The sequence below is a fragment of the Montipora capricornis genome, chromosome 8 (assembly GCF_036669925.1).
Source record: "Montipora capricornis isolate CH-2021 chromosome 8, ASM3666992v2, whole genome shotgun sequence".
In the NCBI taxonomy this organism is placed as follows: Eukaryota; Metazoa; Cnidaria; class Anthozoa; order Scleractinia; family Acroporidae; genus Montipora; species Montipora capricornis.
This window is the reverse complement of record NC_090890.1, coordinates 18,082,361-18,094,860: the sequence shown is the minus strand read 5'-3', so window position 1 is coordinate 18,094,860 and position 12,500 is coordinate 18,082,361. Positions and strand designations below refer to the sequence as shown.

Here is a 12,500-nt window from a genome sequence, read left to right as displayed (position 1 = left end):
TGCAGAAATTAAAGCCAGAGTGCTATTTTGTTTTTGTCCCATCTCAATCTCGTACCCAGAGTCCTCGGGCTTCTTGGTCAGCGGGTGAGCGCCCGGAGAGACTCTGGGATAATGGACTTGAACTATATTTTTGATTGGCCGCTTGCGTAACAATGGCAGTCCGACAGGAAGTCGGTAAGTAATTCGGAAGCCCCAGAATTTGGAGGGAGATTCAAAATCTAAAACTAGTTTCAGTGCTGTTTGTTTTTTTCTACCTCAGAAATATGTAACTCACAAAAATAAAAAACCACGAGGTTTGAATTATGTCTTATACCGTACGGGAATTTTCCCACGCTGCTAAAAAGTGATTACTGTTGCTGTTGCAAAAGTACCATGGGAAAACATTATATCAGTCTCTTTGAGGAGAAATCCGTGAAATAAGGTCTTGTCGAAGCCATTCAGAATTACGGAAACATCAAATCGTAGTAGAGGAGGACATTTGTGTCGTTTCCACAAAAATTTGTCGATCGTGTTGCTTGCACGAAGGCATTTTGAACAATGGAATGTACGCTGAAACATTAAAAATACACTTACCGAAAGCGTCAGAGGTTTCATCTTCACTTGCTCTAACAGCAAACCAATGATCATTTCTCCAGTTTCTTTGTGTGTAAGGCTAAAATTCTTGTTTCTCGAACACTTTCAACCCTGTTTACGGTTTTCTCCTTTCTGTTTCCGGTTAAACTCAAGCATACGTAATAAGACCGGAACCCACGTTTTCTGGGAAAATGGAGTCGATTATCCCAGAGTCTCTCCGGGCGCTCACCCGCTGACTAAGAAGCCCGAGGACTCTGGGTACGAGATTGGTCGCATCTTTACTTGAATCGCAGCGTGCAGGTAATTTCCGGTAAAATCTAATTGGCTCACATTTATAGCATGACACATGATAACATTACTCTTGACAGGTGGGCGGCAGACGACTCGTTAAGAAATTGTATCAGGCGTACTTTTTAGCGCCCTGTCTCAAGAAAAGTACGCTTGATCGCAGGTTATGCCTTCCCCAGAGGAATTGATTGCATCTGTGCTTTATCCATAGCAGAATCTCACAAACAAGGGAAGGTGATATGGCCATAACAACAAGGGTCTTGAAATTAAATAGTTGGATAAAACAAAGGTAGTGCATCATTACTTACAACAATGTCAATAGCTTCATTGGTTGTGAACTCTTGCATTCGAGATACAGCAAGATTTAGAGTTTTGAAATTCCACTGCCCAAATAAGCGATTGTTGAGCTTACGGTAGTTAAGGTAAGCTTATTTGATCAAGCCAAAGGGGCCTAAGGTATACACGTAACACACATTAATAATGTAAATGATGACAGGCAGGCAATAAGTTTTTCTTGACGTACAACTAAAGTTGATTTGCTCTTTACTCAACGAATTAAGCCCAGTCACCCATTGTTCTCTTGTATCTTTCATGTATAGCTTTTGTCCTACATAGACAGAGTCCACATCTTTTTGTGCAAACTGTTGCAGTCCACTCCAATTTGAATTTTTTTCGAACGTTTATACTTTTAATAGCAATACCACACAAATTTAATACGAAATTTACAGGATAAGATGTGTTTCTGAGTCATACAATTGTAGAACTAGAGATTGTGTGCATGGAAAACAAAAAGAACTGATTATTGTAAGACTTTTACAAGGGCCTGCTTCAAAATCCTCTGTGGTCTGAAGTGGTTAATCACCTTAAGAGGTTCCGACTTCAAATCTGCCTCGAGATGTGACTTTCTTTGACATAAAAAATAGCATGCCCCATGACTGTATAGCAACCAGTGAAAGAAAAATTAATTGGAAAAAAAAAAAAAAAATCGGAAGTGCATAAAACCTTACACATGCACAGGAAAATCATGAGTTGATGAAAAGATTAAAATAATGATAAATAAAAGATTAAAATGCAAATACTACGATTTATTCCTCACAGACATAGTAATTACTGAATATCTGCAGTTAAGGACGTTCGCGCTAATTGTTTGTGCGCAACGTAACTGCGCAGGTAACGCGACTGTAAAATATGTCACGCATTACTTCGAGCATTTAGTGAAGTTGAGGAAAACCTTTGCAGAAACCGTGGATGATAAGTCTTGCACAGCGTTGGATAAGAGAAGATCGTGATCAGTCAAAATGATTAAAAAATATTTATGAAAGTCAAGTAGACTACTGCACGACTGATGTTCGCGTTGTTTTATCAGTCGTGCACTAGTCTACTTGACTTTCATAAATATTGTCCAAGCATTAGTTAAAATAACATGGCCAAAAACGCCGTGGAAAAAATTCCAGGCCGGCAAAAGAATGGCACATTTATTTCCGAATCATCATAAAGCGTTAAAAAGAAGTGAGCGGGAGGATGGAAAAGCTGTTTAAAAGGTAGCTGCTGATCGAGTAGTGGCTGAAAGTTTGGAAAACTCGAGGACGAACCGTTGCGTAAATTTAATGGGGCTGTTATTATTTTTTTTAATGTTTTTATTACCCTACGAACTTAAGTTCAAAATGGATGCATGTTTTTGAAGTTCTTTTCCTTTACTTTCGTGAAAATAGAGCAGTATTTTTGTCCTCGTCCGCTTGAATAGTGCGGACCTGCGTGGAAACAACCAGAGATTAAATTTCACAAAAACCACACTTTCCTCGTGCCATCGAATTCCGGTAGTGGTTGCAACGGATAGAGCTTACGAAAACGCACGTCCAGGATGAACTCTACTGTTTACAACATCCCTAGCGGCATGAAATTATCTTAAAATCCCACCCCTAAAAACCTATGCACGGAAACCTCCAGTCTAACAGTTTATTTTTAGGATATTCGATGGATGAGCAGATGAGGCTACCTTTCGTTATTATGACCGATACATCGAAATTAAGGCATTTTTCCACTGCCATTTTCTCCGAAACAAAGTCGGTGACCCCCAATTTTTTTTTTTTTTTTTTGGAGTAAGTACTTTATGACCTAACTCTAGGCGAGAAATGAAGAAAATCTCACCGTAGGAAGATTTTGGCGCGAAAGTCCTCAAGCACATGACACTCTCTACTACAATATATTCATATGCATGCCGTGTAAACTATGTGAATTATTCATGTATGGTAGTAAATGTTGCCTCTAAAATTTGGGTGTAAGAGACCCAATAATCCTCTTCAGTGCACTCTAAAGGTCATAAGAACTCTGAAAGGATACATCCCCAGTACAAACAAGTATTCTTGTAATAAGCAGCATCCCACTGAACGGAAAAAAAATTGTTGCATTAGGTGTCCTACATTCATTTCTTTCTAGTATAAATACACAAGTGATTATACAAGATCTCGCGCTCTCATTGGCTCGCTATCTCGGATTATCAGCCGATAATCACCTCGATGGACAAAATGCGGCGGGTCTAATTTGCAGGTCGCAGGTCGCGGGTTGCAGGTCATTGTTTCACTGATACAGAAAGTATCCTAAACATTCATAAAAGCTAACCTTAGGCCTAATTAGGCCTAAGGTTAGCTTTTAAGAATGTTTAGGATACTCTCTGTATTGGTGAAACAATGACCTGCAACCCGCGACCTGCAACCTGCGACCTGCAAATTAGACACGCCGGACAAAATGGCTGCCAGTAGTCGTTTTGCCACTGTAAGTGAAGATGATTTCGCGTTGAAATGTTTTTTTTTTCTCTTTTTTGAAATGATCACCTTTGTATCTATACTAAAACAATTATTCGCCTCAGGCTCAGTGATTATCGGTGAATAATTGTTAAATAATACTGTGATTACCTGGTTGCAAACACATGTTTACATGCCTGGCCAAAGTACCACAGGGCATAAGAAAGTCTGCTTCTCATGACCTTCAGCTGCAATAACAGCTAAGCTGGACTCACTCAGCTGCAGTGTTTTTTACAAAATAGAGTATATTCGCTCACTACAAACATGGTAGAGTGTACAAGTTTCAAGTTCAAGTTGACAGCTAGTTAGAGTTACATTGTTGTATAGTTAAGACATTTAATATAATTACAGTCGGTTGTGATAGTAAAATCAAGGAGGCGGAGAGTTAAATACATCATGTACGATATTAGCATACACATTAAGTAAAATCATAATTCTACCTCGTTACCATGCTGAGTGATTCCATGAGACAGCAAGCACATGCACCAATCAGAGCAACAGTCGCCGATCAGGTTTCTTCATTGCATACAGTGTTTCAGTTCAGCGATTTAGGATGGTGGAACCATCGCCATTGGCCAGGAAACTTCTTCAGAGAGTTTGCTCGAGGTGGGGTCGGTTTCAGACACAGTTTTGACCGACTGGAACGAAGAGGTTGTCGCCATTGAGCGAGGATCCAGAAAAACATGTGCAGAGAAGAACGTCGGCTCGCCCTCTGAAGGGCCAACAGAGCCCATTTCTGGGACAAAAGATCCCACTAAAACACTCAAACATGATGCCCAGTTGCAAAAGATGGGTGCGAAAGCACTGTGTATTGATTCAGAGGTCACAAAAACTGGGGCAAACTCCTGGGGTAAAAGTGCGCCAAAAGAGCAACCTAGCGGCTCACAGCAGTCTGTTCCCTCAGGCCAAAGTTCAAACAAAGAGGTGGTTGCCCTCCTCAGAGAGGCTTTTTCTGACCATGCTGTACAGATGAATAAAGGATTCATTAAGGCGAACTGCTCAGGGTAAAAAAACAATGCCACATGAGATGTCAGATGGTCATGCATATGCATGGTGGTGGCATTTGACAAACCCGCCTGTAAAAAACAAAAAACTGACAATGGCAGAGTTTAATGTCTCTGAGCAAAATGGTATTGAGACTTCATGGAAACTTGACATGTATTGTACAAAACGTATTGAAAGGCAAACCTGAGGAAGACAGGCTCAATCAAATCAAAAAACGTTACCTCAGGCCAAAAAATTGTGAAATGCTGGCGGAAACTAGAGTTAATCTACCTATCTGGAGCAATCTCTCAGAGAAGGCATGTAAGTCGGATCTCAAACTCTGGAAGGTGCAAAAGTCCCTTATTAAAGGTACAACAGGTACAGTGGTACAGGTGGTAAATGACCTAATCAGCAAACCAGATTTGTCCCCCAAGGGACAGACAGTTAACAGGCTCATGGATGGGGTTCCCTTGATAGCTAATGTCAACATGGGGGACACTAAATCTCCTGTACGCAAAATCTTCTAAAAGTATTTGGGTGTGCTGCATGGAAAATAATATTTGGTTGTCTGCATGCCATTTGTCTGGTGCTCTCAAATTTGAGGCAGACAAAAGCTCAAAGACAGTTTAATGAAAGAACTGAGTGGCAGCTTCATTCAGCAATGTTTCGTAAAATCACTGACATACTGGGCACCCCTGAGATTGATCTATTTGCATCCAGACTAAACCACCAGCTTCCAAAATATGTTTCTTGGAAGCCTGACCATGGGGCCTGCCACATAGATGCTTTCTGTTTCTCCTGGAGTGGGAAGTTTGTTTACATTTTCCCTCTTTTTTCTCTGCTTAATACTAGATGTCTGCAGAAATTGGAGAACGACTTGTAAGGCTTCAGTACTGTTGGTTGCTTCTGTGTGGCTGACGCAGCTTTGGTTGCCTCGGCTACTAAGCCTTTTTGTGGCAAACTCATTAATGCTCCCACAGTACAAGGATCTCCTCACCCTGCAACAATCAGGGACTCTACATCTAATACGAAACCAAATGAGACTGATAGCATGCCTGTTGTCAAGCAATAGTATGAAACAAGAGGAGTATCGGATTGCTCAAGACATCCTGATGACGAAGTGCAAAGAAAGAGTATTCTGGTTATACAAAAAAATGGACGGCGTTTTGTCTCCAAAGGAGAAGTTAATCATCTTCAACTACCTGTTTTGAGTTGTTTTGGATTTCCTTTCTGAAATTTTTGGTCAAGTGCCATCAACCGTGCTAGAAGAGCATTGTTTTCGTATGTGTCTTTAGATGATGGTAGTGGGACAGAACCTGCTGGTTTGCCTCTTGTTGAAAGGAATTTTCCAGTCATGCCCACCCAAGCTCAAGTACACTGAGGTTTGGGATGTCCAAGTGGTATTAGCGTACTTGGCTACTCTCCATCCTGTTGATGCAGTGACACTCAAAACACTCATGTTGAAACTTGTTATGTTGCTGTCATTAGTATCAGGACAATGAGGCCAGACTATTCATCTGTTAGACATAAACCATAAGGTTGTCACTGATGACAAATACACATTTGTCACCCCTTACCTCAAACAAAGTAAACCAGGGGTACCTAACCGTCGAGTTGTTTTGGGAGTCATGAACAGTCCTCTATTTGTGTTGTAACTACTCTTAAAGAATACCTTGTGAGAACCAAAGCATTGAGAGTAAGTGGCCAGTCACAGTTGCTACTAAGCTATGTTAAACTGTATAAACCCGTAAGCAGGGATACTGTTACTAGGTGGGTGCGCTGCACCATGGCATTACCTGGCACTGATGTAACAAAATATTCAGCACACAGTACAAGGGGTCCTGAGTCTGTTTCAACAGCAAGCAGGGCTTCTGTAAAATAATATTGATGACATTATCCAGACCGCAGGGTGGTCATCTGAATGCTTGCTTTGCTTCAAGGTATGCACAATCAGTCTTATCATGTCTGTAGGATGCATCATTTACATAAAGTGGCATAAATAATCAAGTGGCCTGTTGTTGTTTCTTCACATCCATGTTGCTTTGAAGTCTTTTGGAATCTCTCAGCATGGTAATTACAATCAAACTTCAACTTACAGGCAAGTCTCGTTTAACTTTTAAATAAATCAATAATAAAATAAATGCGTAATTTAAAAAAGCAACAAACAAGAAATGGTAGGACTACACACAGAACATGTGCGGTGCCCCTGCACATGTGCCTTTTTTGTACATCACAGGAAGGTGTAAAGGACCTGCCTGGGTTGTCCTTATGCATAGTCACAAAATTTTGCTACCTGATACTTTGTTCATCTTCTTCCAAGTCTTTTATGACCTTTACAAGCACGCTATAAGAGGTCTAAAAAAGATATAATCACTCCATCAATTATGTTCATAATTTTGACAGCACCTCCCGAGTACTTTTGTCTTTTTGTGAACAACAAAGAAAACCTACAAGTAATGAAAACAGTCTTATAGTACTGGTAAATGAAAATACCTCTTTTAACAATTCTCTACCAAGTAACTGCTCTGATGTCAATGTTGTGCACCAACAGAAAAATTACCCTCCACTAAAGGCAGACACCCAATCCTAAATCAAATAGAAATGTCTACTGGGTATATTGCTTGTGTAGGTGTCTGATTTCAATAATTTATTGCTGGCACAGTGAGTGAGGCTCAAAGGCTCAAACTGCTGAGATTCATAGGGACTGACTTTTTTCCACAACCAAACAGCGTTGTATCAAGGTGTCACACAAGGTGACAATTCGGAAATTCAAAATGCTGTATTTTCTAAACAAAAGACATCACAAACCTGGAAACTTCAAAATTATTGCTAGGTCATCTTCAACCTCCTTTAGATGAAAATTCAGAAGACCTTACGATTTTGATTTTAGAATTTGATGACATCACTGTGAAAACCACCCATTGTTTTCTTTCTTCTCTCAAGTGGGGTCTGGAAGGAGGTCCAGTTTTGCACCATCCCTTTTCAAGACCTATTAAAATCTCCCTTCAATTCCACACATGAACCGTCATTAAATTACTGCAAGCAAGAGTCAACGTCTCCCTTCTCCTCAACAGCATTTCTACCATTTAGGTAAACTAAGTTTACGTGTATTTAGTATATGCATGCATCTGGTATCATGACCCTCTCACATGCATTCATTCTTATCTTCCTTTATCTTTTTATTCATGCATGCCTCTGTTTATCTGTCATTCATTCGCTGCTTTTTCCCTCCCTAATCCTTCATCATCTACAGTATTCAGATATTTGTAAAAAGCCAACAGTTTATAGACGGTCAATGACAATAATAATCAAACTTTCCGTTTCTAAAATGCAACCTTGGAATCCACTAACTTAAGGCAGACCAATTCCTTCTAGATCCATAACCTGGCTCAATGTCAGGCCAATTTTATTCTCTTACCTCTATGACATGAATTATATGAAGTGGATAAATCAGCAATAAGCCTGTGACTGCTTCCCCGTGAACTTGGGCCTGTAAGTCCTTGAAAAGTCTTTCATATCGAACTAAATGAAAACATAATTTTAAGGAGGAATGTGATAGAACGTTCAACTATTAAATATCACACAAAAAAATAACTTGGAATAATTTACTTATTGTGTCCCTAATTTAACAAATGAAAAAAAGAATTCTAATCTAAATAATTTAGAGCATTGCAGTCTTGAAAATTAATTAAGCAGAGGTATAATTTAGGAAAGAATAGAAGTAAGGTTCATGCTTGCACTGCATTCAAACCCATGACCTATAATTATACAAAAAATATTATAAAATTAATTATCAAATATGTAAAGAAGCTTGTTAAGATTTTAGATCACTGCAGTAATGTTACTCAACCAGCAATGAAAGGGAAGCCTAAAAAATATTCAGGTTTCCACAGCATTCAAACCCATTGATCCTTTCTAATTTATTACTGCTTTAACCCATTGACTCCTGAACCTCCCTCCATTGACGAGTAAAATTGTCTGGTTAAATGGGAGTGGAGGTACACATGTAGAGGTTGTTAAGCAAATATCATAACTGGGAAGATGTAAAATTTTACAAAGCTTCTTTCCAAAGTTTGTGTCTTCTTGTAGATATTTTAAGTATATTGGTTTCATACAATGATTGTTTTACTGTAACAAAATGGCATACAGTTCATTGACTCTCACCTTGCAGACACCCAACGGTAGCAAGGCATAGCGTGAGATTTTGAAGAATCTTTCTAGCACAGAAGGCAGTTCAAAGCAGGGGGCTGTGGGGCATGCTCCCCCAGAAAATTTTGAAATGTAGGGTCTCACAAATGCTATTTCCATGCAACTATTACTGAAGGACATTTCAATAAATAAATGCAAAGGAAAATGCAGTAGTCAGTTGTTTATTTTATCCATCTTTAAAGTTTTCAGCAAACTACAACACAGAGGTTTAATGCAAAGGCCACAAAAATAACCGGGAACTGGGGAGTGGTAATGACTCTGACACTGTACAGGGGCCTCGCAGGGCTTTTTATCTATAACAGAAAATCTCTTTAAATTTCTCAAGTACGCATGTGCATAATTATTTGTGTAAAGGACGCTCCACCCCTGGGTAGTATAGAAAAGGAAGCACTCGGAAACGAAGAATGAAGAACCCAAAAGATCGAAAACAAAGCAAGCAAAGTCCAAAACGAAACACCCCAGTTTGAAAACGAAGCACTCAATCCTCGAAAACAAAGCAGCATACTTTTCATTGGAAGATTGCTTTGATGAGAGCAATCCAAAGTTTTGGGTTTCACAACAGGCACCTGAAACACCATATTTAACACCTTAGGCCCATTCCATGTTACGGACATTACATCCAGAGAGCAACATTTTGGAAATAAAACTATTTTTTACAAACTCCCTCACATGGTACTTGACTAGCAGCAGAAAAGAAACTTTGATTTCATTTACAAATGCTGCCAATATGCTTGTCTTACATTTTGAGCTGGATGTAAAAATTGCTGTTACGGACATTACATGTTTTTTGTTACAGACATTACACTGTGAAATGTGTTTTACACAGATAACGTTTAGGGCAAATTTAGCTTTTCTCTATGAACTTCTGTTAAGTAACAATGTCGTGTTAATTCTAAGTTATTTCTCTCTGTTAATTGTACTGATCACCAAGACTTAAGTTCTGCACTTGTGTGTGAATTAAAACATTACTGTGGTCTGTTTAAGTGGTCTGTGGATTATCCCATGTAGAGCATGCTCAATACAATTCACTTTTAATGAGCATGCTCTGACTAGTGTCCCTGCTGTCTCTTGGTTTGTGCTCTCCAAGATACAGTGCACATTTGTAGATTTGTCATAATATTATTATGGCAAAGTCTGTTAAAGAAAGAGTGTCAGTTTTTAGAAAGAGGCTAAAAGCTAATCCTGTGAAGTATTACAAGCAGAAGGAGAGAAAAAGGAAACAAAAAGCAAGAAGGAAAGAGAAGAAGACTGTAGTTACTGAAGAAGTTAAAAAAAGTAGAAAGTTTAGAATAGAGGAACCTGTGTACAAGACTCCTCAAGCACTTGCAAAGCAGTCAGTAGAGTAAAATCAGTGCTCCCACACAGTCCACAAAAGAGAAAGCTGTTGTCATGAAGTTAGCTAATTCAGAGGGTATTACAGCGGCGAAAAAAATGCGTGTTGAAGGAAGTTCGAACTGTATTCCTGCTGAAACAGTTCAACTAGTTGAAAGCTTTTTTCTTTTAGATTCAGTCTCTCGACAAGCGCCAGGAAAACGGGACTTTGTGACAGCAAGAGTCAATGGCAAGAAACAGCAAATTCAAAAAAGGCACCTGCTGTGGTCATTAGAAGAAACATATGCCCTCTTTAAGAAAGAACACTCCTCGGTTAAGATTGGTTCAGTAAGTTTTGCACTTTGCACCCCCAGAATGTCCTGCTATCAGGACAATACCCACACTAAGCATGTTCTTTCTTTTCATGGTCAGGGCATTATAAGTGACACTGACCTTAAAGCCCTGTTGGGTGCAAGCTCAGTCGAAAGAGACAACTGGCTCTCTAACTTTGTCATTGATCACTACCTTGAAATTATGAGAAATACATACTCCAAGGATGATTTCAAAATCAAGACCATTACCTGGGAGAGGTTTGAAAGAGCCATTGGCATTGTGCCAGCAAGAGAAATTTGGAAGGAAGAAGATTCATTGTGGCACCAAGATATTGTCTATGTCCCATGCAATTCATTTCAGAGTGAGCACTGGTTTGCCTTGGTAGTGATGCCAAAGAAGAAGCAAATGGTAACTCTTGACAGCAAAGCAGGGGATTTTGTTAAACCTACTATCCGTGATGCATTTCTTAAGATGGGTTCATTCTTGGTTGAGCTGGATGAGAGTGTTGATCTGAGTGAGTGGAGTTTCTTCTCAAACAGGAAACAAGATGCTCCACAACAGGCCAACCTCTGTGACTGTGGAGTATACACTTGCCTATTGCAAGGTGCCTAAACTCTAAGAGCCAGAGTATGGTCACTGCCGCCTGTGGCAGCATTCCTCACTTCAGAAAAGGCATGGTCATAGAGCTGCATATACAAGATAGGTATTCTTCCCAGTCCACCAGAGGACACAGTATGTGAAAGGTATTATGCTGTCGAGTATGAGAAGAAGTTCTACTTTGGAAGAACGGTGAGTGTAACTGACAACAACGTTGAAGTCAAATTTCTACATCAAGGTGGAGTCCAAACATTTGACTGGCCTATGAGAAATGATATGGATACTGTCTTCAAGAGAAGAGTGTTCTATGTCCCAAAAGAGCTGCATTCCATATTCCAAGCCTTGCTGAAATCACCAAATTGGTTAAGCATCTAAGGAAACAGCCACATGTCTTTAAGGAAAACAAACAGTATTTATGAGCAGTCAAATTGCGTAACACATTTCCCAAGGTTGAAAAGTTAGAAGTACCAGCCGTGTGAACTGAAATTACTTTTTACAAACCATGTGTACTTGTTGAAAATTGTTGGGAGATTTTTAAGGTTGTGATTGATCGGAAATTTAAATCACATTAGCTATGTGTAGAGTACACAGTGTTACTGTTAAAACAACTAAGCTAGCTTTGTTGTTCTTGTAAGTGTTTAGAGGAAACTCTATTCTATTCTCTATCCTCTATATTTTCTTTTCTATGAGATTGTACCTGCAGGCAAGTTCCTTATACTTAACCTTTTTTCCGAAAGGAATTAAAATGAATATTTGACCATTTACAGTTTAATAATGATATTATATGTTCCTCCAATCCCCCTTTGTGAGAACTAATGTTGGAAATGAGGTAATTAAACCTTTGACGTTCAAACCAGCTGAAACCGGCCAGACTTAGTATTTTACTCTGTCTAACGCCAGACGACTTTACTCGTCAATGGGGAACCCCTGGGAGTCAATGGGTTAAGGTGCCCTGGTATAATAATTTGAAATATTACAGCTTAGTAGCTACTTAAGCATGCTTCTCATTGGTCAAAAATCAATGGCCTCTCTTTGCCGTTTGCCACAAAACAAACTTTTTACAAATTATTTCCTGACCACTTTGGGGTATCCTCTTTCCAAATATGCTTGGTTGGGTGTAAAAAGATACGTTTGAAATTTTGACATTTTAGCTGTTCTAAAATAGAATGGCCCCTTAGCACAATTGTGCCTTAAGTGCCTGAGGCGGGAAACTAAATCAAACTACTGCACTTCACCTTGCTAAATTTTTCATGCTTCCAACCGCAAATTTTTTTTCCGTGGAAAAAATCTACCGGCAAACAAAAAAAAATGAAACTAAAGCGGAAGTGAATATCCCACAAAAATAAAATTAATGGTAGTAGCCAAAACGCCGAAAATTAACTTCAATTTTAAAAACACAAAAAC

At 39.2% G+C, this 12,500-nt stretch overlaps 1 protein-coding gene across 4 annotated transcripts in view; it reads right to left on the bottom strand.

Annotated features, from left to right (window-relative positions):
* The window catches only part of LOC138014439 (testis-expressed protein 47-like), an 83,507-nt gene that overhangs the window by 27,578 nt on the left and 43,429 nt on the right, over positions 1 to 12,500 (bottom strand). For all 4 annotated transcript variants that reach the window (XM_068861508.1, XM_068861509.1, XM_068861510.1 and 1 more), the window contains 4 exons: positions 8,065 to 8,168; positions 6,940 to 7,001; positions 3,202 to 3,244; positions 1,170 to 1,268 (listed from right to left, as the gene is read on the bottom strand). In XM_068861508.1, the coding sequence (XP_068717609.1) occupies positions 1,170 to 1,268; positions 3,202 to 3,244; positions 6,940 to 7,001; positions 8,065 to 8,168 (308 nt within the window). The remainder of the gene's footprint in view (positions 1 to 1,169; positions 1,269 to 3,201; positions 3,245 to 6,939; positions 7,002 to 8,064; positions 8,169 to 12,500) is intronic.